At 45.7% G+C, this 27,716-nt stretch overlaps 1 protein-coding gene across 1 annotated transcript in view; it reads right to left on the reverse strand.

Moving 5' to 3' along the window:
- Positions 1–262: 262 nt before the first annotated feature.
- THNSL1 (threonine synthase like 1) overlaps positions 263–27,716 on the reverse strand; it is a 52,007-nt gene continuing 24,553 nt past the window's right edge. The window contains exon 2 of the mRNA XM_086941659.1: positions 263–2,908. Coding sequence (XP_086797785.1) covers positions 660–2,908 — 2,249 coding nt within the window. The 3' untranslated portion in view covers positions 263–659. The remainder of the gene's footprint in view (positions 2,909–27,716) is intronic.

The raw sequence follows: 27,716 nt of genomic DNA on the forward strand, positions 1-27,716 counted from the left end.
GCTGTCTATGGTAAGGAGGCAGCTGGGTCACTTAAAATGCTGAGGATGAGTGAATACAATGCGGCATGCACATCATGTTTAGTGTGTCCCATCCACAAGTGACTCTCTATTGTATACACTACAAAGGTAATAAGTGACCTTCACCTCGAGGTATAATTATATTAACAAATTGTGAATAAATAAGAACTGGGCAACAATGGCAAACACTAGTAAAGAGTAGGAGACATTGCTTTGAAGAGTAACTTAAAAAGGTACAATGGCCTTTTCGAAGGTAATGGTTTCTATATTAACAAGCATTAGAAGAGTTAAGAATATTTGAATCATAAAATCTATGACTTGATTATGTATGGTTTTCACTTTATAAACATTGAACAAACATCACAGATATTATCCAAATTATGCAGCTTCCTACACATGTTGCATTACAACAGAAACATATCTATCAGGCTACCCTGGTATGCTGGCTGTTATTAACCACGGCCAACATTCTACCCTTCATTATGGTTCATTTTCAAAAGCTGATTTCAATCTATGAAGGAAGAGAAAAGAGTGCTGAAAGTAAGGAACATTTAGAAACCAGAACTATGCAAAATATATCAATCCTGAAATGGTACAGTTGCAAGTGGAAACCACAAGAGCACAAATTGCCTCCGCCGGACTCAGCGAACTCTACAGAATAGATTGTGTATGGTTGTTTCAATGTGATCCATCAGGATGTTCTGATCAGCAGCGAATACCTGATGTTTATGGTCCTCTGCCTTTTTCAATGTGTTTAACAAGGTGGCATGTGCGGGAGGCAGTGCTTTCAAAGAATGCAATAAGTGAAGCTGGCTTAATGGATTTTGATTTATCTCCGAAATGCGCAGTGCTTTCAAAATAGTAGGTGCAAACTTAGAATAATGGGCTGTGCTTGCTATAACAAGAGGACACGTCTTGTCCTGCAGTCGATCGGCAACAGCTTTAGCCACAGCAGTGTGTGTGTCCAATATATAGCCTGAACTGGCATACACAGAACGGATAGCAGCCAAACAGTCCTCCTCGGAGCACCAATCAGCTACTATATCCTTCTGAAGCCTTGCAAGCAAATCATTTGGTAACTGAAAGTGGCCTTGACTATCAAGCTGACTATATAACTGCTTGACAAGTGGTCCATCTCCGTTGGAAATTAAGTGCACGTATCTTTCAAGATTCGAAGACTTGAGAATGTCTATTGCAGGGGAAGATGTAAGTATTAGTTTTCTGTTCCTTAAATCATAATGCCCTGTTTTAATGAACTCCGTCAGAACATTGTTCTGATTGGAAGCACAAATAAATTTTCGGATAGGAATTCCCATCAGTTTGGCGTACATAGCAGATAATATGTTACCAAAGTTTCCTGTTGGAATGCAAACATCTATAGGATTTCCAAAATTAATGAATCCCTGGTTAACAAGATCAAGGTAGGCAGATGCATGGTAGACCACCTGGGGAATCAGCCGCGCCCAGTTAATAGAATTTGCTGTACTTAACGCAGTTCCATATTCTGCTGCTAAGAAACCAATGTAATTTGAATTTGTTAACATGTGTTTTAGAGTTTTCTGGCAAAAATCAAAATCTGATTTGACACCTACTGAAAACCCATTATCACTCTGACAGCCTATAAGCTGGGACTTTTGAATCGGGCTGACTCCATTTTCAGGAAACAGTGAAATCACGGCAATCCTCTGCTTGTCAATGTCATTGAGACGATTAAAGCCATCCAAGACAGCACTGCCTGTGTCTCCAGAGGTTGCAGTGAGGATCAGAGAGTTACATGTTCTTGGGACACAATAAGCAAACATCTGTGGCAATATCTGCAGTGCTAAATCCTTGAATGACGCGGTTGGTCCATGGAATAGCTCAAGGAGAAATTGGTTCCCCATCAAATGCCTAACCGGTGCAATTTGACTACAAGCAAAGTTTTTCCCATATGCTTGCTCAATCATTTCTCCAAGCTTGACTGCTGGTATGTCAAGAGGAGATATGCACCTTTCAAAAATAACTTGTGCCCTTTCACTGTAATCTACCCCCCTTAACCGCATCCACTCTCCCTTAGTTAATTTTGGCACTCCTCGATCGGGGACAAAGAGCCCACCATCAGAGGCTAACCCATCCACAATAACCTCGCTGAAAGTCTTGGCAGAATCTGTCTTGCGTTCTTCACGACAAATGCTCCGCGTTGAAGTGAATGTTTCTGATGCTGAGTTTTCGTATCTCTTAATTCCATCGAGAACCTTTTCTGCTATTGCATCTGGAGCTTCACCACCTTCGCAAAGGACACGGAAATCATGCCATTTTTTATAGAACTGCTTCCGGCGCTGAAGGATGTCTCCCATTGAAGTCCCCGAAATCTGTCCAATAATGCGATTGACTTTCATGACTTCCAGTCGGTCAACTATCTCTCCAGCATGGACATCGAGATAAACAACAATGCTGTTTTTCTTCAAGTGCTCCATGCTAGCAGAGTGCATTGGATTCGACCCAGAAAGAGAAATGACACTTCCAGATGCTGACAATTTCAAAAGGGCTTTTCCTTCCTCCTCCAAAAATTGCTCATTACCAACATCCTGCAATTTTTTCGAAACACTCATATTCCAATCCTTTTCAAGGACATCATCGTCCACGTCTATCACCGGAAGGCCCAGTCTCTGGCCAAGGAGTCTTCCTATTGTTGTTTTCCCTGCACCAGGCGGTCCCATAAGAACGAGGTTCCGGTCTCCAATAACAGAGTGATGGATTGAGCGCCATGACTTCATCATGGAAGGATGTGCTGAGGGGCTCGGGAAGGTCGACTTGAAAAGCCTGGACTCCGCAGGAGAATTCCATGCTGTCTGCTTCAGAAGCGGACCCTGGACAACATGACGTAACTGATGCTGCCCCTTTTTGATCACTGAAAAAAAGAGAAAGAGGTTTTACTACAAAATACGTGTATAATTTTATTGTTGTACAAAAAAAACCCACAGATTGTGCCTTTTTTGTCCAACCGTGCTATACGAAATTTAATTCTTCAAAATAATAATTTCGGAACTGATTGGAAAAACCCGGGATGGCCAAGATAACTGTGCAGTTCAGGTAAGAAACTTACAAGAACTTTTTATTCTAACAGAAAGGGAAAAAAGAAATGTAAACCGGTGTGAAGGATTTTGGTTTGCTGATGCATGTTAAACAGAATACTTTACACATGCGCTACGTAAGGCTAATCACACATGTAAGTCATATCAAGCGTGTGGCTGTGTACCTCATGCACACATTCACGGGAATAAATAAGCTTTGGCAAAGTCAAAAGGTTTCGATCCAATTGGCTTTGCCTACGCAGCTAGCCACTGCTGTGTAGTTTGCTGATGTTGTACATTGTTATAAACAAAAAGAATAAGAAAAGGCACCATGATGCAACTGCTGTTGCCAGTCGCATCATTCTGTAGGTGTGCGCATGCATGGTCATGCATGATGTGGGTGCCATTTTACTTTTTAATATTATTATTGTGATATACCGATCCTAGATAGTGGATGCCACTTAGATCGGTAGATTAAAAAAAAAAAAATCAGCAAAAGACCAAAATAAACGTAAAGCATGATCGCAGGGCGGAGGGGGGGGGATGATAGAGGAGCGGAGGCTGGAGAGGAGGGGAGAAGACACATAAAAAGAGAGAGCTCACAGTCTAAATAACAGGTACCATACAGTGTACCATACCATACAGTGTAACACTCGAAGTAAAGGGGCCAGTAGCCATGGGAGGGTACAGATGACGACAATGCCATAATAAGGAGGGACTAACAAGCCTCATAGTCAATCAGAAGACAGCATTTACGAAGGGCAAAGACACAAGCCAATGAAAAAATGGGCAGACCCTTCCCTCACGTAGTGATCTACAGCAGATCTTCACCAGAGCAGTGCTTGCACGCTGACTCTAGGCTCGACCAAAAAAAGCAGCATGAGGGGAACACGATTACAGGAGAAGGAAGCCGTAATTTTGCTGGAGAGAAACAAATGAGGGAGAGAAATGAAAAGCACATGCACTCGCCTTGAAGGCCAAACTGTTGTGTTCGGTGGTGCTCTGAAAATAACTAAACAGGGGCACCAATTGAAATTACCAGTGATTTATTTCAGGTTAACAAATAAGCCCACTTGCAGACATTCTGTGGAAACTGGTCCTAGGCTTCAACTGTAACCACAGTCAAAGTTCTAGAATTAGAACGCAGGTGTAAGCCAATGAACAACAAGATAGGTGCTCTGGACACAGAGCGAGCCAGTGAACATGTAAACAAGCATTTTAACTGTGAGATGAACTTAACGATACAGCACTAACCAAAAAGAAATTGCTGCAAAAGTCAACAGATGTCGCCTTTATAATGCAAGTGAAAGCTACCGGCTTTGCCCATGTTTGCCTGTAAAGTATGGTTTAAAACAAGTAAAAGAAAAAAAAAATCAAAATATTGAAGGAAAAGCAAACACATTTCATGGTAACTCAAACTGCACATTGAATTTAGTGTTTTCAATTTTTATAAATACAGTGGTTTGTTTTTCAAATACTTTTTACTCAGGAAACTGAATGGAGTTTAAGAAGAATGTAAGGCCTAATTTACTTTCCACAGTATTCAGCTACCTGGTCTACAGTACAAAAGCAGGGAACAGATTTATGCGACTCCAGATGAAGTGTCACATCAAGTACACCTTCTACCTCAAAAGCTAGCTGAGTGAGTGCAGCAGGTGGCCTTTGTTATCGTTATGCAGCAAGTTATCACTATGCAGTTCTTTTAGTCAATCTTGGTTTAAAACCAGCCCGGGAGCAGCGTACATATTCTTTGGGTTCAGTCAAGCCTATTAAATATGAGATCATGTGCCCACGACCTACGCACAAGAATATTGCAAGTCAACAAGGCGTTCTATTCAATAGCCGCATCGCTGTGACGGCTTTTCCCGCTGTGTGCAGCAAATTTCAAAAAGCCGCGTTACATGACGAGCTCAGCTCGTCATCAGCACACGACCACCGTAGCTGATGACGAGCTGAGCTCGTCATCAGCAGCGAAGAGGTTAGAGAAGCCAGGGCGAAAGGCAGTGTGCCTTGATAAGAGTATGGATCCGGATGTTACTTTTTTCATTTGCATACTGGTCCTAATTGGGGTTACATTACTCCATAATTTGTGGCCATCTGTGAGCAGCCTTATTTTGCTTACTTATGAAATCAATATTAGCTGCCACAAATATAAAGGCAATGGTAAAAGTTTGGTACTGCCTGCCGAGGGGTACATGATACGGGCGTAATGCCTACATCAGGTACAAAGTGTATGCAGCAGGTACAGTGATATAATGAAGAAGTAGTGATATTGACACAGCAGAGCTAGCTTACACTTGCCACAGTCAACAAAGTCAAAGGTATTCATCACATGCCTAGGGCACCAGAGCCATCCCTCACAATTGGCATATCAACATTTGACTCAGCTGGTTAATATCCTGCTCTTGGCGGACAGAAAACTTATCCTGCACTGGTTTCTGACAGCAGGACTATGCCTTTCGCCACCAAACTATCCCAGGATCAATCAATCAATCAAGATTCTTATAGAGTGCGGCTAATCACCTGTTAGGGTCTCACGGTGCTGTGTGGGGGGTGGGGTTGGTTCTGCAGTTCAGTCGAGAAAAAGGTTGGTTGTATATTGGGTATAGCATACTTGAGGAAGAAGCCTTCCATTAGCTTGATACTAAAGTTTCTTGGCTGCCACACGGTTTTTCCCTATTGGGCTCCTGTACCTGGCCCCAGGCTATGGAATGAGACTGGAGTGTAAGCCAATTTTCTCAAGTTTCAAAGGGTACTAGGATTTATAGAACGATAAATGGTTTCTGTACGTGTCCCCAAAATTTACACATTTTCTTTGTGTCGTGTTCTTAAGGTTTGCATTTTCTATAAGTCTGCCCATATTAAGTTTTTAAAACCCCTATTTTTAAAATATCAAACATACTTCAGGTTGGGCACACTGGGGTTACTGTCTTAAATGCGTTTTATGGATGTTAGTAGTAGGAATTGCACAATTCATGTTTTTTTGTTAGGCAGTGTTTTAAAGATGGTTTAGATTAAGTCGGGGTTACATTTGTGTGTACTTTAGGTTTTTTAGGAAGTTTTATTATGTAACTGTCTTTAGAGTTTTAGAAAGTTTTACGAACAATTGTCACAACAAACGTATATTTTGTGCCTTGTACCGAATTTACTTCATGTCAATGCCCACTTGGACTAGAAGAATAGCTACATATTCTCCTCAGGGCATGCCGACACATGGCAGAAGACTGTTAATCTCTATATCTATCTACTCCATTATAGTATTGCAATTTGTATTGTTAAGAAGTTCCTTACTGTGTAAGAAAGTGGAGAAATGTGGGTTTCTTGTCACTAGATTCTTGTGATTCCAATCTTATTAATTCTTCTGGTAACAAATTCTGCCAACTATGCAAAAGGATTAAAGAACTAAAAGAATGATTTGTATTTTTTATTTTTTATTTATTGAGTCGAATTATACAAACATCATCATAAGGCTGCTTACATCATTTATAGCAGTGTTAATAATACATATTTATAGAGTGACAAGGACTGGTGAGGTATTCACAAATATCCATTAGGTCCCACAATAGAGGGCAAGGTATGCACTAGGTACATATAATAAAGGACTGAGCGGTCACCACTCACATATACTTTCCTAAATCACAGGTTGTACCCTGGATTAGAATCAGTAAATATCTCAACAAATACAGGTTCGAGGGGGATTGTTAGCTTGCCCCTACTGTTGTTTCATCCATCTCCTTGCTCACCAAGTACATTTGATACGGGCCCCAAAAACTCTTGGGGAGAGTCTGCGGGGCTAACAAATCCCCATACACATTTGTTGAGGATTACAGTAGCCCATGCCTGCGTGCCAATCTTGCAGTGTGGGGACAGGCCCCGTGCCCTGCACATTGCCACTCGGCGCTTAGCAAAGAGTAGCCCATGGCCACAGTTTCCTTCCTCTTCTGTTTACGACTTTATCAAATCCCAAAAATGCAAGCAAGGGGTCAGGATCCAAGGAAAAGCCAGTAACGGTCCCTAGTTCATGGAAAAAAGTTCCTCAAAAAGTCAGGAAAGCTGAGCAGTACCATGCCGTGTATATAAAGTCAGCATCCTGTGCACGACAACGCTGACATTCCAAAGAGTCTTGCAAGCCATATCAATATAGTCGCTGAGGAGCGTAAAATACACGAACATATTTAAAGTGGACGAGGCAACAGTATTGCCAGCACTTATCATCGATCTTCCTGCCAATATCCATCTGCCATTCGAGTCATGTGTTAGTCAGAGCAGGCCTCCTGCGTGAAAGCTTAGATGTAGAAACCAATTTCAAAGGAGTAGTTGATTGTATTAAAGAGGAGAGTGCTAGCATTTCTAAGGGCTCCTGCAAGTCCTCTCCCAATACATCTCGCAGTGCATGAGGGACTCTTTGGTATTGGAAAAAAGTGAGGGGAGATGGTGACTGAGTTCCCCCCAAGACAGCTTCACAGCAGCATGCCACCCCATCATGAAAGAGATCACCCTTGCATCCATTCCCAGAGCATGTAATGCCCGTACCACACCTTCCTCCCTGCCGACCAGGAACTACGAGCACCATTCAAACCGCACATAAGGGGAGTACAACAGGTGCCAGGCATGAATTGTTGAGTGTATCGGGGGCACTGTCTTACAGGGTCGCAGAACAGAGTTTAAGGGAGGGAAAGGGGAGGTCACGTTCCTCTCTATGTACAGATGCAGCAAATTATGCGATCTGTGAAGCGGAAAGTGTGCATGCAAACTTTGGGCTGCTCTATAGATTAGCTCCAGCTCTGGGGCATTCAACTCCCCCATATCTATAGGCAGAGTAAGAATGTCCCACTTGACCCTAGGTTGTTTACCGGACCAGGCTAACCTGATTATTAGCGAGTGTAAGTAGCTGAATAATATGTAAACCCTGTACCATCTGGGAACCTATGCCTCCATATGTGGAGTAAGCCCAATTGCTCCATTATGCCCAAGATCGCCTTAGCGGTGGCAGAGGAGCGGTTAGGTGAACCTTTAGAACAATCATGCTCTGGATCCAAAACGCTACTGAAATCCCCCCCGCACCCACCAGATCTGAGGCAAGCCACCCCACTGGAAGAGACTAGATTCAAGGGAATGATGCAATTGTGGATTATCATATACACCCACCATCAGCATTGCCAACCCACTGTGATGGCAGCGGGAGATAACAAACCTGCCCTGTGGGTCAATACACACTTCTTGCAATGTAATTCCTGGTCTATTGTTTAACCATATAAGTAAAAACCCGGGTATGTGAAGTGAAGCTTGCAGAACAAAAGTGACCCTGTAACCCAGAGGTCTTCAAACTGTGGGGCGCGCCCCCCTGGGGGTCCATGGAGGCATTCCCAGGAGAGCGCAAATGCTTCACAAAGTACTTGTAAATAATGATGATGATGGCCTGAAAGCACGGCTTTATTTGTTTATCATGTTTCCAGGCCGTCTTCATTTACATGAAGCGGTTGAGGATGGAATTGCCATCGTTCACAGTGAATGCCTGACATCTGTTCACGTGTCAAGATTCTGCAAAGGCCTGGACATGGCATTCATTCTTAACATGGCTTTTCTGTCTAGCTACTTTCGTTATAATTCAGAGGTCATTAGGGCAACAGTAGAACACATTTAAAAGTGTTTCCTTTTACCATTTTCTATTTAAAGTATGTGTTAATAACAGAACGAAATACCAGTTGTCTGTGATTTTTCAAATTTTTGCATGACATTAAATTATGAGTCTTGCCAGCAATTGTGTTCCCGAGTCCTGTGATTGAGAAGTATTTTGTTACTTTTTTTAAATTCAGGGCAACTGCATAAAGAAACTGCACATGCTCTTGAATTACTCCTTATATAAAAAAAAATCAGTGTAAATTAAATTAATTGTTGGCAAATGCACTCTTTCAGTTATGAAACATTTATTGGTTAATGCTGTCACTGCAGATGTCTTTTTGTGAGATTAGAGTCAGAGAACTGAATTCAACTTGCCACAGTGCAGAATACTGACATGTATTTGTAGTGGTCTGAGGTCCTAACAAGTAACTGAAAATATTTAAGTAATTCTTTTTAAGTTGTAACAGCATAAAATAGGCTGGCACACAATAATTTGGTATATATTATGAAAACACATAGTTCCCAAGAATACATTTTCATAATAGCTAACCTAGTGTAGACATTTTTATAAGTCCATTAAAAGACACTTTTCAAAAATCGGCATCCTTACATTATCTTTCAAAAAAGTTATAAATGTTTCTCATCATTGGCACTGGGGCTTTGGTGTGAGGAGTCATTACACCCCAATTAAGGCTATGTCACTTGCAGAAAAGGGGGAGAAGGGAGCCATTTTCCTGGCTGGCATTGGGGCCCAAGTCCCCCATGCTGCACATAGAACGTGTCCCAAGCAACAGAGGGGAAGAAATGTGGGACTTTCCCTTTTTGTTTTACAGAAAAGAGCAGACAGCCTGCTTTAGGCCTCAGGTCTAGCAGAAATAGCCTAGTAGTGTGGGCAGAGGAATAGGTACAATTGCTCCTGCAGGTGCAGTGTCACAAGGTCCCAAGGGTGTGAGGTGCCAACTAAGCCCCTATTATGGCTGTTCTACATCATTCCTGTCTTATATTAGGGCTCAATGCTCCCTTGTGCCAATGTTGCTTTGAGCATTGAACTAATGGCACCAGAGAGAAGAACATTGAAGCAGAGGAGATACCTTAGCTAAGGGCTCAGAGATAGAAAGGCGGGTGGTGGGTTAACAAGGGGCAGAGGAGACGTCCTGCTGCACAAGGCATTAGCTCTTTTTAGTGAGGCAGATGCTGTGGTGCCCTGCACAAGAGTGTGAAGGTCCCCCTGTTCACAATTATGACAGTCTTACTTTAGAATAGAAGCATTCTGGATAGCATTAGGGCTGAGGGCACCATTGCTGCAAAGAGGCGAGAAACACATGGGAACTAATTTGTTCTGAAAGAGACAGTGTTTCAAAATTGGGCTGAGGGCCATGCTTGGCTTGAAGGGGGTGAAAGAGTCAGAGAAGATACCCTGCTACTCAGGGCTGCAGCTATGATTAGTGCAGAAGGTGCAGTTCCATTGGGGCCCAGGAATGGGAGGGGTTCACAAAACCCCAAATAAGGGAGTAGTTTTTTCTTCTATTTCAGGTTTTGTAGTATATTTTCTCATAAGTCTTACATTTAGTGTGGCTTATGAGATACTAAAAAACTGCCCATGAAATGATATCATACATACCACCCCCGTGCTCAGCTCTTTCTGCTTTCTACAGTCTTTTCATAAAATTTTGGAAGGGGACCCGATTTTGACAATATTTTGGGAGGGGGGCTCACGGTAAAAAAGTTTGAAGACCTCTGCAGTGTAACCCATGCTGACAGCAGCCCACTGTTTGGCGCCAAGTGGGTTTCCTGCAAAATGGAGATATCCACTTTAAATTGCCTGAGATACGCCACTACCTTGCAGATTTTCCTATGATCATTTAAAACACTTACATTCCATGTGAGGAACCTAGTATGAGAGCAGTCATCCAGTTTTCCACCATTTCGCTCTACGTCACCCAGGACACTCTTCCTGTAATCAGAAATGCAAGCAGACGAACTAACCAAGCTATATATTCTTTTTGTAAGCTAAACAAGGAAACATTACCCTCAACTATTAATCCATCCACCGACCCTAACTAAATGTAAATGTAAATGTAATGGCCCATTTATACCGCGCTAACAATCGCTCCAAGGAGCATCTCAGCGCCAATATATGGTCAACCTGATGTTAAAGTTGCCTTACTGCTTGAAGAGACCAGGACCGGAATCACACTAGTGCTCTGGTGGTTATATCTGGAACATTGTAAATCCAAGTTTTTAATTGTTTGCGGAATTCTGATTCCTTGTCCAGTGCTCTTAAGTGTGGGGGGAGGGCATTCCATGCTTTTGCACCTAGCACCGCCAGGGATTTACCCCCACGGGTTTTAAGTCTAAACCCTGGGACGGTCAGTAGGTTGGCATTTGAGGACTGTAGTGCTCGAGTTGGACAGTATCTTACATATTTTTTTCTTAGGTATAGAGGGCCTAGATCGTGGACAGCTCGAAAGGTAATTATCAGCACTTTGTACAGGACCCTTTTTGTTATGGGCAGCCAGTGTAGTACATTAAGGGCTTTGGTTGCTGAGGATTTTCTAGGCCATTTTAAAACCAGCCTTGCTGCCGCGTGCTGTACCATCTGGAGTTTATGGGTGAACGCCTTATTGGTACCAGCATACAAGCTGTTACAATAGTCGATGCGTGATGTAACTAATGCAACCGTGACTGTTTTCCTTGCTTCGAGGGGCAGCAAGTCAAAGAACTTCCTGAGCCCTTTTATCACCCCAAAACAAGTGCCTGCCACTTTTGACGCCTGATGTTTAAAAGATGAATCGGCGTCGAAGTGTACCCCAAGGTTACGGGCCGAGGAGGTGATATGGGGTGGTATTTCTGCCTTCTCGGGCCACCATAGTCTGGGGATTAATTCATTTTTTGGGCCTATCGGCATGATCTCGGTTTTGCCTGTGTTGCATTTTAGATGGTTTCTCCGCATCCAATCAAAGGTGGCCGTTAGGCAACATTTGAGTTTTTCCTCCCAGACCTGGTTATCTTTGTCCATTACCAGGATCAGTTGTGTATCGTCGGCATATGCTATTACCTTTATGCCAAAGGACGATATCAACTTTATCAGGGGTGCGGTATAGACATTAAATAATGTCGGACTCAAGCTGGAACCTTGAGGTACTCCTGTCGACAGTGGTTTCTCACTGGAACGGAATTCCCCCAAGGTCACCACTTGTCTCCTGTCACTGAGAAAGTGCCTTTAATGCCAGATGTTATTAGCCGGTCTATTAAGATAACATGTGAGACCGTGTCGAAGGCCGCCGACAGATCTAATAATATCAGGACGGCCTTCTTGCCTTGATCTAGAGCTGAGCGGATAGTTTCAGTAGTGAACAGGAGAGCTGATTTGGTGGAATGTTGAGTCCTGAAACCAGCTTGGTTGGGGTGCCATGCTTCATTATCTTCCAAAAAGCGTGTGAGCTGTTTATTTACTATCGACTCCGTGATTTTACACAGTGCCGGGAGTAGTGAGATGGGACGTAGATTTGATAGTGTAGTGGGGTCAGGAAGCTGTTTTTTTGTAGAGGTTTCACTGCTGCCAGTTTCCACTCTAAGGGGACGTTGGCCGTAGACAGTGAGTTATTGACGATGTCATTTATGTCTGGGTTGACAATATCTGCAATGAGATGCAGGAGTCCTATAGGGCATGGGTCAAATGGTGATCCCGATTTAGTTGCCAGGATGGCACGTTTTGTCTCCTCCAGACTGATTGTACGAAAGGCTGTAAACTGGGTAGCCTCCTGCCTTGTGCTATCGTCCTCATACCTTGAACCAGTAATAGGGACCTCAAAATCTTTCGTCAGACCCTGAACCTTTTCTTCAAAGAAATCTGCGATAGAGTCACAAAGCATTTGTGAGGGCGGAATGTCCTGCATTAGACATTTAGGTTTATTAAAATCGTTCACAATTTTAAAAATCGCTTTATGTTTGCTATTGGCTGTTACTATTGCGGACGTGAAATACTTCGTTTTTGCCTGTTTGATTAGTGCGTGATACGCTCTCTTAATCTTTTTGTATTTACCACGTTCTATGCTGTGGTAATTTTTCCGCCAGCTGCGTTCAGCACGTCGTAGCTCCCCCTGTTTGTTTTTAAGCTCTCGGTCAAACCAAGGGGCGGATCTCTTCTTTTTCCCGGGTCTAGATTTGAGTCTTCCCTGTCCCGTCATACTTTTTAGTTCAATCATCCAAGTCCTAAAAGTATTTAGGTTTGGAGATCCTGCTAGCTTAGATCTGCATTCTCTAGCTATTGTAATTAATTCTGGATGGTTCATAGTAGCTTTCCAGTCATCTTGTCTGGCCTGGTTGCGTTCAACTGCATGCTTATTTTTAGCATTAGTCTCCAGTGTAAGCGTAAAAGGTATTAGTACGTGATCCGTCCATGTTTGGGGTTTCAGGTGGTCTGTTGTTAATTTATCTAAGTTAGTGGCAATGCAGTCTATCGTGTGTCCAGCCTCATGGGTGGCTTGGGTATCACAAATTGTGAGACCCAGTACATCCATGGTTTCCCTAAAGGAGGCAGTGGATGCTTCCGTTGTGGACTCTAGGTAGATGTTCATATCCCCCAACATAGTAAAATTGAGGTATCTAAGTTTCAATGGATTTAGCACCTCTCCAATACTCCCTAGAAAACCTGTACATGATCCAGGAGGGCGATAAATCAGTGCCCCGGCAAAAGAGAAGTTGTCGTGAATTTTAAGACAGAAACCCATCCGTTCCACATCCTTTAATTCATGGAGTTCTGTCACCGAACAACCAAATGTATCTCTATGTATGATGGCCACCCCCCCCCCGTTGTTCATTGCCTCTGTCAACCCTTTGAATGCCATACCCTGGAGGTAGGGCATGCACCAGATCAGGAGTACACCAAGGTTTAAGCCAAGTCTCTGTAATAAAGAGACAGTCTAAGTTGTCGTCGATTAAAAGATCCTGTATATGCTGGGCAAGTTTTGGCAGAGATCTAGCATTGATTAAGCCAGCCTTTAGGGTATAATTAGATGTGATAAGGGCGGAGACCTGAGACCACGTGAATGTGCAGTGGCAGTTATGGCAACTCACCGGGCCTGTCCAGTTCGAGGGATCTAATTTGTGCAGGTCACATCCGCAGTATTTCCTGCCTACTGTAACTCCCTTTAGTGGTCCCAGCAATGTTCTTAGCCCTATGCCCGGCCCGTGCGCAGACGGGCGCAGACGGGCTGGACTCTGGCTTGAATCCGGCGCGAGTCCGGCGCGTCCGCTGATCGCGTCCGCTGCGCGGAGTCATGACTGTCTATTTTTATACCGGTGACTCTCGCCCCTAAGGGAGGATAGCCCTACCCAAGATGGCCGCCGCAATAGTTCCGCCCGTGCCACCAGGTCGAACAGCCCTGAAATCGGCTGGACCATCTGGGGGAGGCAGCGCTACGCAGGGTGAGTGCAAACCAGTGTTCAGATGGCGAGTGTGATTAAAATAATGTCATAGTAGATTTCCAGCCCACCCCCTCCTAAGACTACCAAACCCAAGAAAATAGAACAAAATAACAATAGATTCTGCAAGGTGTGGAGACCACATTGGGGAGGATGTTGCCGGTTATCAACTGCATCTTACACCCAGCTAGGAAAATAACATGTGTACTACAACAGTGCACCCATCGCTCTGAAGAATTGTTAGTTGCACATTTTCCCCCTTATGACTAACATGCCCAATACACGGTTATGAAACGCCAACTTGTGAAATTACAGAATATATCATGCTGAATCAAAACCAGGATTCCCTGTAGTAAAGAAATGATCCCAGGTTGAAGTCCAACAGACCACGAGACAAATACAGTCTTACCGAAGTCACATGGCATAAATCATACTAAAGCGCTCACTCAAAGCATCCCCAAGCCATCCATGCCAGAGCAGGCCATACTCATGGATAGAAGCAGGAACCTGGAGATCCTCAACCCAACAGCAAAGGCACAGGGTTCCCATTGCATGTGAGCTGTAAGTAACCTACTTCAATCACCGATGAAAGGAGACGCACAAGCCAATTCCTCCTCAGCGTCCAAAATGTCATCCTCCACTCTGTTAGATGATCCAGGAGATCCCTTACGAGGGCAGGCATTCTCCTTCTGTTTGATGAACTGAAGAGCCCTTTTCGAGTCAGTGAAGAAAATTGACTTTCCTTTGAATATGATATGCAGCTTGGCATGATACATCATGAAATAATCTAGTTGCAGCTCCTGAAGTTTCCTCTTGATTGGGATGAATTGCCTGCAAGCTTCCTGCACCAGAGTAAAATCGGGGTAAAGGGACAGCTCCATGTCCTCATAACGTAGCCATTTCCGTTCTCCGGCCTTTTGCAGTGCAGCGCCCCGGTCCCTGTTGTTCAGAAGGCGAGCAATGACTGGTCGTGGGACGGCTCCCGGGATGGGCCTAGGCTCTAGTGAAGATAAAAGAGAAGGTTGATCTGCCCAGTAGCACGATCAAGAATTGCTCGACGTATTGCTCCATGCTACTGATAGTAGTATTTTCTGCAATACTTGTGATCCTCACATTATTTTGCCTGGAGAAGGCTTCCAAGTCCTCCGATTTAACCTGAAGATTGTGGAGCAGCCTATCCATTTTGGTGCAAGCACTCGATTCAGAAGTAATACATCTTCTGCATCCAATACTCTATTTTTCTACGGTATCAAGTCACGCAGTGTGTTTATCGAGCCTGTCCATCATTCTGTCTATACGGAAGGAGAGGGCATCAATTTTACCGTCAATCTTGGACAAGCTCCACTGCATCGCTGCCAATATTTGCTTCAGGTCAGAGTCCACTGTGGAGTTACTGGGCTCCGAACCAGATTCGAAAGCACCAGGGTCGAGTCACTGGGCTCCGAACCAGATTCGAAAGCACTAGGGTCCATTTCTCTGTGCTAGGAGTTTATCATGGCTCAAACTGGAGCATTGGTTGGGATTTGTCCATCTTGCTCACCATCAAGCTCCACTATAATGAGTAGCAAGGTCAGGCTCTGCCAACACCTCTGCGACGTTCTTGGCACCAGTGGACTATAACACCATATGCTCAAAATCTAGCACAGCTATAAAACAAGGTGTATGTCATATACCAGCGTGCTGCTCCAAGTACAAATCAGAATTCCCCGCCAACAATGATGGGAATGCCCCAGCGTAGCAATATATAGGCTCTATGGCTTACTAAGATTCACCCGATTGCAGGCAAACTGTCATCAGTCAGTGTTTTTGCAAAGTAATTTCCAAGGTGTAGGGCTGCCAGCGGTGCTGGCCAAGGTTGAAGAAATGCTTTGCGGGAGCTCCCAATCTCTTCTGGCGCATTCTACCGCAAGGATGGGTACGACCGGCGAAAGCAAATAGATGTCTGCAGCATCACGCAAGAGGGCACTTCCCAGCAAGCCCTTCGGGAAAGCCACTCCAGGCCCTACAGGTCACGCTTTCAGCCGACCGGTCCACGCGACAGGGCTACGCCAGGCCCAGCCACCCATCCTCTGCATGTCCGGACTGGACGACAGTGGACTGGCTAAGAGAGACCAACACTACTATACGCCTCTCAGGCAGGCGGGGTCATGGTCTCTCAAACTGACCATCACGCCACCCTGCTCAGCTGGGTCCTCCTACTCGCTCTTTGGCTGTGCTCGCCTCCACTGGCTGGCCACAGCCCTCAGCCCAGTCACGTCTTCCGGGAGCCAGCCACAGCTCACACTCTACAGGCCGCTTCCTCAATAGCAAGCCAATCCGTCCATTCTCAGCCAACGCCACAGCCTCACTAGGTCCAGCGGGGCTCCAAAGGATAAACCCTGGAAAAAGGGGATCAGGAATTAAGCGATGGGCAAAGGATTTTGCAGGATAATAAGCTGGGTCGAAGGAGATTTAGGGACCCGCAGCCATATTGGAGCCAGGCAACCTGCAGTCTCTAACTAAAAGAATGATTTACAAAGCTTTTGCCACCCTTTGAACAAGTACCAAATGTTCATTGTATTATTGAGATTGAATGTCATTTCTTTTCAGTTACAACAGGGGAAAATTTGCAGAAACGCCATTGCAAATATTGGGAACACTTACAGCATTGTAACACTTTGGTTATTCTGAAAGAAAGCTTCTGAAGACTATGGCTGAATAATAGACTATATCTTCTGAATCACGAGTATTTATCATCATACTGTTAGACCTGTCAGCCCTTTGGGTGGTCCCTCCTATTTATTTATTGATTTTTGTCCCCTTTTTGCCCCTCAATCTCTTTATTTTTGATGTCCACTGGATTTTTCAGGTGTTGACCTAGGGGTTAGGTGCTCTTTGCCCTCATAGTCTCTCTCCTGAGGCCTAGGTGCCTTTCTGACTGGATTTACAAGACCCACAAAATGGTGGTCAGTAACTGTCATAACTGACACTTCAGGGGAAGAGGCCTATAGGGTATCATAGTGGGACTCTAGAACCTTCCAGCTGGTTCTAGAGATCTAAGGCAAGCCTATATAAAGCCAGGGACAGGGTAGCCATTTTGTAATGACCAGAGAGCTTGAGGAGTGAGGCAGTGGCCTGGGGAGGTGGGCGCGCTAGCAGTGGTTAGTTCACCTCTAAAGTCAACAGCCTCTTCCTGAGGACGTCCCCCCCTAGCCTTTGACCGAGCCCTGACGTTGGTTAATTGTCATTATTTGCCAAAGCTCCTAAAGTGATCCCTGAGGGAAGCGACCTTGAATTTCCTGCTTTCCCCCCTTCCCCCCGCTTTCTAGGACACCACCTGCTGTTTGAGACAGGCCCTCTACGATCACTCTTACCGGCACCTGGAAGCGCGGGTCTGGTGTGGGCGAAGTGTCCTACTCAGCCCGGAGAGACTCTGGTGGGGAGAGAAGCGTCTGCGGAGGTGCCGCAACACTGTGCAGGTCTGTTGTGGGGATCCATTCTCCAGAGAAGGGGGCGGAGTGTTGACAGAGAATCGTCAACCAGTGCTCAGGCCCAAAGGCGAATTCCCGACTGCCTGAGGAAAGAGAAGAAGCGTCAACCAGTGCGCAGGCCTAAAGGTGAATTCCCGACTGCCTGAAGAAAGAAGGGGAGGCGGCGTCTAGCTGAGACACTGCTCTCCCGCGCCTGCCCAGCGACGCGGTCATCAGAGGGTCGGAGGAGACGACTCGAGGAGCCCGCAACGCCGCTAACCCAGGCAGGCCTCCCCTCGGTGCCGGTTTGGAGATCACTTGGCCCGGCCCACGAGGGAGGCGCTGCCGGGAGAGGAAGTCTGGTGGCAAGTGCCGGTTAGCTACAACTGCACAGTATTCTGCTGGCTTCAAGTAAGGTGGAAGCTGGGGGCTGTTGTGTGACTGAGAAATGCTAAAACAAGGTCCCAGAAGGGAGATCTTTCTTTCCCCCCATTTTTGATAACCAGAAGCTCAGTTCTGGCAGGATTGGGGAGACTGAGACTAGGAAGTCGCCAGAATTAGGGATAAAAGGAACAAGTAAAGCAAAGGAGAGCGACTGAATAGAAGGAGTTAATTGAACCCTCTTAAGGTTGATACAGATGGAGTTTGTGGCTTAACCTTTTTCTTTCAGTGGTGGAAGGGGAAGAAAACTCTGGCCTTGCTTTTATCAGTCATCTGAGTCAGACCTAATTAAGCTGATTGAAGTATTTAATCTTTCACTTGAAACCCTGTAGTTACTCACCTGTTCGTGGGAAAGTGTCACTCTTTGTGTACTAAGGTACCAAGCCAATTTATGATGCCGGGGTGTTCCCAGGGAGTTAAGTAAAAGTGTACTATGAATTGTTTGATGGAGAATTAATTAATGTAAAACCGGAAATGCAGAAGTAACTTAGAACAAAAGGAGTAGGAAAGTTTACAGAAACAAGAAACGTAAATGCACTGAATTCACTGTAAATGTGGTACTGGTTTTGCATCTGAGCACAAAACAAGAAACTAGCAATAAGAGAGAATATAAAGCTTTTCTATTTTTATAAAATCACGGTGTAATGTCCTTTTTGAGTGGATGGATGCTGCGTTACTGTGAGGGTGTGACGCAACCTTAACATTGTTTTGCCCTCGAGTTTGACCTTCCTACTTGTGCCAAGCTACCCTATGTGACTTGGAAACCCCAGGTCCAACATAATTGGTGTCTAGCGGTGGGATGAGAACTGTGCTTGCGTCCACTCTATAGTAGCCTAGTGTACTCCATAGGCCTACACCTGGAGTTTTCTCCAAGCGGACTCCCTGATTAACATTTTGTGTTTCCAAATTTACTCCTGGTGGTGGGTAGAGGTTGTCCTCAAATCACATACTTCCTTGTTCTCTCCTGAGTACCATTTAATACCCTATCACATAATGGAATTAAACCTTGAGGAGATGGAGACCTATACTGCGGCCCAACTCAGGGATTTCTGTCAAAGGAATGGGGTATTCTACAAAAAGGGTGCCAAGAAAAGTGAGCTGCAAACAAGCTTGAGGGCATGGGTGGAAGCTCATTTGGAGGAGGAACTGGAAAAGGAAGAGGTTGATAGAGACACTGTCATTGGAGCAGAGCTGTTGTACCAAACTGAAGGGGGGAACCTACTGACAGCTCCCAGGACACTTTCAAGGGAGGGCAGCAGTGTCTCGGGGAGGAGTCTGACCGAAGCTGAACTGACGGACAGGAGGGAAGAGAGGAAGCTAAGGTGGGAGTTAGCTAGATTGGAGTTGGAAAAGGAGGAAAGGAGACTAGTTCATGACGTAACTCTTAAGGAGCTGGACGGCAGGAGGAATGGCCGCCTGAACCGAGTGCTCCGCGGAAAGGGAGAGCGAGCTCTCAGCCCCCCCTGCTTCCAGAGCCGCAACTCGTCCCAGGATCAAGGTGCCGGCACTGAGACCCTTGCTGCACCCACCGATGACCTGAAAACTGCCTGGAACCATTTTTTACGGTCTTCTCTGGACTTTGGCGGCCGTGCATTCTCCGACCCGGGCTTTGCCTAAAATGGCGGCACCCGGTCGCGGCTGCAATGCCTGACCCCGCGAGCGCATACAGCGCTCCTACTGCCAACACAAGACCACCACGGGCAGAAAAGGCGCCACAATCAACGAGAAACCACCCCTCAAGTGTCGCTGATGTTGGAGATTGGTATCTAGACGTCCCGACAGACATCGACCGGCTCGACGTGCCTGACCCCAAAATGGCGGCGGCGGCGATCCCCGCGAAGATTCAATGCCTCGACTCATGGTGAGCTTATATGCCCTTCTTAAGCCCATCCATTGCCATCTATTGCCAAGTCCACCACCCAAGTGAATTTCTTATGGATCTGTGCAGCCCCACCCTGCCACACCATCCTTGGAAGTGACTACTCGTGCCATGTGCCATATGCCGGTGCTGCCTACCAAGCGGTAATCAAGGCCTGCCTCATTGCCGAAGTATCACCTTAAGCGGAGAAACTCACCCCTAACCTAAGTGAGCAGCGTAACCCATCTGCTAAGTAACACTCAGTCACAGCGCCTACTCACTTCTCTGTGCGCTCCCTACTCTTCCATAAGCCTGTAGCCAGTGTCCTTCCACCCTTGGAGCCTGGCCCTGACCATTTACGAGACCCCAGGCGCAACAGTAGTTCTGCAGCCGATTGTTTTTGCGTGGGTGCCCAGTCTCGCCAGCCAGCAGTGTCCTCCTACAGCATTTTAAGGTCTACCCAGCTCCCAGCAAAAGCGAACACACATCAGGCAGCAATGGCGAATAGGGAGGACAGAAACAATACTAAAAAGGTGAAATCGGACTCACTTTTGGACTCACCCATCAAAAGTAAATCAGATATGGCAGCCAATATGGAAATGATTCTCAGGAAACTGGCAGACCTACACGAACTCTCAAAATCCACTAAATCGAATACCGACTCTATGCAACTAGAACTCACTGCGATCAGAGCTGATATAAATGTAATAAACACGGGCCTGGGTGCGGCTGAACAACGTATAAGCGACGTGGAGGACCTTACAAAACAATCAGCTTCCAAGATCCAACGTCTAGAAAAATCCACGGAAGAACTTAAACGCCACAACGCGGAGTTGGAGGATAGGAACAGAAGAGGTAACATCAGGATCTTTGGCGTTCCGGAGAATTCCGAAAAAGATGCTGATTCCTGCGTGGCCTTCCTTGAATCGTGGATTCCCATGATCACCATATTAGACTTTCCACATGGCCTAGAACTGGATAGGGCGCACAGGATCCCCACTTTCGCTACCAGGAGCTCCAATGGCCCCAGACCATTGATCTGCAAACCGCTCAGATTTCAGCACGTTGAGATGATCCTTCAATTCGCAAGAAGAAACATCTCATGGGAAGGTCATAGAATCATCTTCACGCAAGACTACTCAAAAGACACGGTGGCAATCCGCAAAGGTTTCCTGGAGCTCAGAGACAAGCTAAGATCCAAAAACATTACTTTCTCCTTTGCTGGTCCGGCGAAATTCAGGGTTGTAGCTCATTGGCCACCCGAGATACTTCACGGACCCCAGAGCCCTTGCTGATCTTCTGGAAGACCGTCGCGAACAAGAAATGGACCTAGCGTCCGGCCACTCGAACAAAAGGAAAACGTGAACTCATCCTCCAATTAGCTCATCACACTGTTTACGGTTATGATCCTGACATTGTCATTCTAGCTTTAATTCTAGCATTAATATCCTAGCTTTGTAATTGAAGCCCTTCACCTCAATGTTCGCTTTCCTGTATAGTGAGCCTATTTGTTCTTAACAGGGTGCCAGTGTTTCCTTTACTGCTTGCTTTCCTACGGATGCAGGTACCCACAACTTTACTGTAAGTAGGCCTCGAGCCCCAATATATTATCGTACTATTGTTGCTCTCTATTGCTCGTGATATATGGTACTTTCTAAGGTCACTGTTTTCCTTTAAAGTTTGCCTCTCTGCGGATGTAGTTGCCGCAGCTTTAATGTAAGCAGGCCTTGTGCCTCAATATAGTGTTGTACTATTGTTGCTCTTTATTGCCTGTTGGTACTGGTAGTTTCCAAATGCTATCGTTATAATCGTTACGCCTTAACGCGAAATGCCTTCGCTCTCTAGTCTCGCCCAATGTTTACTGTTATACTTAATAGGTCTTTTTTCAGCCGCATTGCAGTCTGAACTGTGTAAAGGGTTTCGAGTTCATTACTACCACTAAAATCTCAAGGTCTAGGGAAGCTACTAGCTATCATCTGTGTATCCTTGACTCCGCCTTGCACGGGACTGCCGTCCCACTCCCGATGTACGTATTGGGGGGAGGGGAGAGAGGGAGAGGGGGTTGGTGGAGGGTGGGGACAGGGGGGGGGGAGAAAATGGAGCTAAAAGAGTTCAAAGATTCTTAGTCTTTTTTTCTGTTTTGTACTGTATTTTACTTATGTTTACCTATTTCACATATGACATGTGTATTTCGTTGCAGTCCAATGTATCTCCACACAATGGCCCACATGCTGTCCGTGCTGAGCAGCTCGCGGGGCTATTCACTGATATCCTTAGATTACAACGCAATTTCCCAGTGATGTTCCCCATCTCCAATGGCTAATGCAAAATCACTAGCCGATGATCTCACGATAGTCTCTCTTAATGTTAAGGTTCCTCAACCATCCGGTAAAAAGGAGGAAAGTTCTCGAGTATCTTACCAAATCTAAGGGGGACATTATATTACTTCAAGAAACCAAATTGTCCGAGGATGATCTACGCTTTCTGAACATCCATTGGGCGTCACACATTCTGACTTCACCAGCAATTCATAAAAAAGGGGGGGGTAATCACCCTTTTAGCGAAAAAAGCTAACCTAACACTAGTCTCGCACTCGCACGACGAAGTAGGTAGACGTTCCATTACAAACCTTCTAAGGGAAGACAACCCCATTCATGTAGTCAATATCTACGGCCCAAATGCTGACGACCCGGAATTTTGGGACTCTGTCTCCCGCTCATTAGAACCCATCCCTTCAGAGGACCTGATGATAGTGGGAGGAGACTTTAATCTCCCCCTTGACCCGATTCTTGATAGGCAATCCAAATGTGCCTTCCACCCCTCCCGCTCGCATGACGCCCTCCTTTGCCTCTGTGATAGATACAATCTGAAGGATTCCTGGCGCCTCCAAAACCCGGACGGTAGGGATTATACATTTTACTCCGCACCACACAACTCTTATTCACGTATCGACTTCATCTTGATCTCAAGCCCCTTTACACATCTTATAGAGGAGACAGAAATAGCCCCTAAATTGGTCTCCGACCACGCCTGTATCCGCACCAAGCTGGCTGGCTCTAAATCGATTCTCCCACCCAAGAGATGGCGCTTTAACGATGAGACACTTTCAGATCCCACGAACAAATTACTAATAACTAATGCCATTGAGGAATACCTAACCATAAATGACACCCCGACACTACACCCAACACCCTGTTGGATGCTCTGAAAGCCACAATTCGCGGGGTCATCATCACCATCAGGGCCAAGACAAACAAGGCGCTAAATAAAGAACTAGAGACTCTGGAACATCAGATTGGTGCACTAGAAGCCCAACACAAATCCAACCCGTTAGATAATATAGTGCTAGATACACTAACCAAAAAAAAGTACGAATACAACACCATCACCAGCAAGCGGGCGGGTGTATGGATCAATTGTTTCAAGGCCCTAAAACTGTGCGAGGGCAACAAAGCTGGGAAGCGGTTAGCCTCCTACCTCAAACATAAACAGAAACTGACCACCATATCGTCCATTAAAGATTCCAGAAACATCACACATACTAAACAATCTACTATCCTTGACACTTTCAAAACATTCTACGAAGACCTATACAAAAATGACAAACTACTAGACGAATCAGCATGCTCGGACTACCTCAATTCACTCCACCTTCCCAAACTTTCTGAAACAGATAAGTCTCACCTGGGCTCCCCAATCTCTAGCACAGAAATCAGAGCAGCAATCAACACCCTGAAGATTAATAAGGCCCCCGGTCCGGACGGCTTCACTGCGCCCTTCTATAAGGCCTTTACAGATCAACTTAGCCCTCCGCTCCTTAAACTTTATAACTCTACTGCGGCCAGTGGCGGTGTTTCCCCATCGATGAGTGAGGCCATGATTATAGTAATACCCAAGGAAGGGAAGGACCCCCTACTCACTAAAAATTACCGCCCCATCTCTTTGATAAATCTTGATTGCAAAATTTATGCAAACATTTTGGCGACCAGACTAAATTCCATCCTCCACAAATTAATTAGCCCCTCGCAGGTTGGCTTCCTAAAACACCGGATGTCAAATGACAACATGAGACTATTATGTCACCTTCTAGAAAAAGCAAATACCTCTTCCTCCCCAATGGTAGCGATAACCTTGGACGCGGAAAAGGCCTTTGACAAGGTCTCGTGGTCCTTCCTACGACAGTGCATGCATTCTTTCAACCTTAGCGACTCCTTTACCAAGATGGTGATGGCCCTCTACTCTGCCCCATCTGCCAGGATAGCTATGAACGGCACCCTATCCGACCCGTTCCGTCTATACCAAGGAACCAGATAAGGCTGACCTCTCTCCCCAGCTCTCTTTCTACTAGCCCTTGAGCCCCTCCTTACAGACATCAAAAATAACGGAGACATTGCGGGTATCTCCGTTGGGGACACGCGAGTCAAGTTAGCAGCGAATGGGGACGACATCCTAATCACTACGGAAGACCCTGCTAACTCCATCGCTGGGCTTATGACCTCAATAGACAAATACTCCTCCCTATCCGGCTACAAATTAAATAGAGATAAATCCGAAGTAAAACCTCTAAATGTCCACACCCCTAGAGAAGTACTGGGCGACTCCGGCCTAATCTGGCAAACTGACGTGATTAAATATTTGGGGATAGACTTTACCAATGACCTTCTAAGTACCCTTAGACATAATGAAAACAAAACCCTGGACAAAATCAAAAGACTGCTAGACGGTTGGTCACCCCGTTTCATCACCTGGTGGGGCCGTATTGAAACCATAAAAATTATGATATCCCCCCTGGTTAACTACCTCATCACTATGCTCCCACTCATGCTCTCCAAAGAGTTTCATAATAAATTGGATAAACTCATCTCGTCCTTTCTATGGCAGGGCAAGAAAGCCAGAATCAGTTTAAAGAAATTACGCTTAGACAAAAAATTAGGAGGAGTCAACCTGGCAGATTTCAAAATTTACCAAGTAGCCTTTTTAGCAAAACAGGGTTCGTACTGGATAACCTCACAGACTGATTATACCCCTGTGTGGCTCTCTGTAGAAAGGTCAATATTGAATGGCCTCAACCCCTGTGCCCTACTCACCATTAAACTCCGTCCCACCTTAGGCTCGGGCCCTATTTTCAAGAATACTAAAATGGCTCTTCTCCAAGTTAGTAAACACCTGCCACAACAATTCCGACACTCAAATTGGGAGTCGCTATGGCACAATGCCGCCGTGACATACAAAGGGAAAACTCAAAATTACTCCTTCTGGATAGAGGTATACTATTCCCCCACCAACTCACCGAAAATTCGCTTCCACTTACCTTTAGGGAAATACAGAATAGATTCCTTCTACACAATGTTGAATTTTATAACTTCTTACACATTAAAGTAGCACTAGCGAAAGCTAACCTGAAGGATGTCACCCCCTCCATCCCCGGCTTGCTCACCTCCCTTAACAAATTGGGCCACCAAGTCTCTAGAATGTATAAACTTATGCGCCCACAATCGTCCTCCTTAAATGAACCTCTCCAACGCTACTGGGAGTCATTCTCATCCACACCTACCTCAGACATAGACTGGGCCAGTACTTGGGAGTCCACCACTCGCCACAAAATATGCCCTACACTCTCACAAACCAAGTTCTGGCTACTACATAAGGCCTTCTGGACACCTAGGAGGCTGTTTCTCCACAAAATCAAGACCGACGACACATGCTGGAACTGTACAGGTGAGGGAGAAGACCTGGAACACCTAATTTTCAGATGCCCCTGTGTAACCTCCTATTGGGGCAGAATCTTTGATTTTATAACAAAAGTCCTCCATATCACCCTCCCAAGAGAATTTTCAACGCTCGTTCTAGGTTTTGCCAAAGCCGTCACACTCAATGATGAAGACAAAGCCCTACTCGACCTACTGCTGACGGCTGCGGTTAAAATCATACTTAATAACTGGAAAAGCACGAACAAAGCTTCTTTCCCCCACTGGTTGAACTGGTCACCAACTTAAGAGGAGCTGACAACATAGCCTTAGCTACTACCCCATGGCGTCTGCCACTCAAGAAAATCTGGTCCTCGCTAGACGATCACTTTGACTTATACAAACCTCCTTGAAACTTGGTCACTTCGCGCCCATATCGTATTTTTGCCTACCTATATCGCCGGTTGGGGGGGTAGTGTTACCTTTCTGTGCCTCTGTACAGCTACCATTCTAAGACTCTGTACGCTCATCGTCAAAGTTTATCAATTCCAACTCTCCTATGTATTATATATATGTTTCACGCAAATGTATGACTTACGATGCTTCTGTTTTATTGAGGTGGTGACACTATCATTCCAGGTCTTGGTATACAGTCCGTCATGTAACATTGGATGCAACTCTCCTTTGACTATATGCTGGTTAATACATGTGAAATTTTGTTTGTTTTATTTTATTTAATTTCACTGCAAATAATTACTTTTGTCCAGATGTATTTCTCTGAAGCTCCTAATAAAAAACTTTGAACACAAAAAAAAAGGAGCTGGATCTCAAGGCCCTGCAAATAGGGACTCCCAATCCTAATAATGGTGGTAGTGAAACCAAAGAGATAACCAGGGAACCCAGACCCTATTTACCCAAGGATGTAGTCGCTAGCTACAGCGCAGGTGATGATATTGCTAAGTAGCTAGCTGCCTATGAGGTCTCCTTAAGAGCCCATGGGATTCTGGAGAAACAATGGGGGGGTGGCTTGTATAAGTACATGCCTCCTGCAGGGAGGGACACACTCTTAGCCCTGGAGCAGGGGGAGCAAACACACTACCCCACCATGAAGTGGCGCTAATCAGAAAGTTTGGACTGACTCCAGAGAAATACCGTCAAAAGTTTAGGGGTAGTCACAAACTAGGCACACAGAATTGGGTGGATTTCCTGGACTACGCAAAGAAGGCATTAGAGGGCTGGGTGCAAGGCAGCAAGGTGGGGGGACTATGAGGGGTTGTATGACCTTCTACTCAAGGAGCACCTACTCGAGAAATGTTTTCCCGAGCTGCGTCAACATCTGGTGGACAGCAAGCTGACCAACCCCCGGAAGCTTGCAGAGGAGGCGAACATCGTACCCGGGTGTCCTCAAAGGGGACTGGAGGGGACTCTCAAAGGACCGGACAGGGCGCCCCCCAGAAAAAAGAGGGGGGGGGGGATAAAAAGAGAGAGTTCTCCAAAGGCCCCCAAAACAGTTTCCAGGGAAAGGGAACAGGATTCACCCCTAAGGCTAACCCGCCCAGAAACCCTCATCCTGGCCAAAGTCAGCAGCCAAGGGTTGTCCACTGCTTTGAGTGTGGTGGTGTTGGACATTATAAGGGAGATGTCAAGTGCCCAAAGAGACCACCCCCTCCCACTGGAGGAAAAGCCCTGGGAGTAGCTAGTGTAGTGCTCGGGGAGGAGTTGCCCTTAGATAAGGAGGGTGAGTGGGTGGGTGTCACCTTAGTGTCCCTGGGAGATCGGGAGATGGTTCCTAAGATCCAGGTGCCCTCAAATACTACAAAGTATGAGCAATGGGTCACCATCAATGGCCAAAGAGGGGAGGCTCTGAGAGACACAGGAGCCAGTATGACTATGGTAAGGAGTCAACTGTTGTCTCCAGAGCAGGTGATTCAACATGTACTCCACCCCGCCGCGATGGCTGACAGCAGATTAGGCCACTACCCTGTGGCCGAGGTTCCCTTTGAGTGGGAAGGGGTTGCAGGTTCACTTCGAGTTGCCGTAAGCCCTGCCTTGCCAGTCGATTGTCTGTTGGTAAATGACTTGGAGCACAATGCTTGGAAGGAGGTGGAATACCGGACTCATTCGGAGATGCTGGGTACACCTGACTGGGCCTGTGCAAGCA

This window comes from Lissotriton vulgaris, chromosome 10, assembly GCF_964263255.1.
Source record: "Lissotriton vulgaris chromosome 10, aLisVul1.2, whole genome shotgun sequence".
Taxonomy (NCBI): domain Eukaryota; kingdom Metazoa; phylum Chordata; class Amphibia; order Caudata; family Salamandridae; genus Lissotriton; species Lissotriton vulgaris.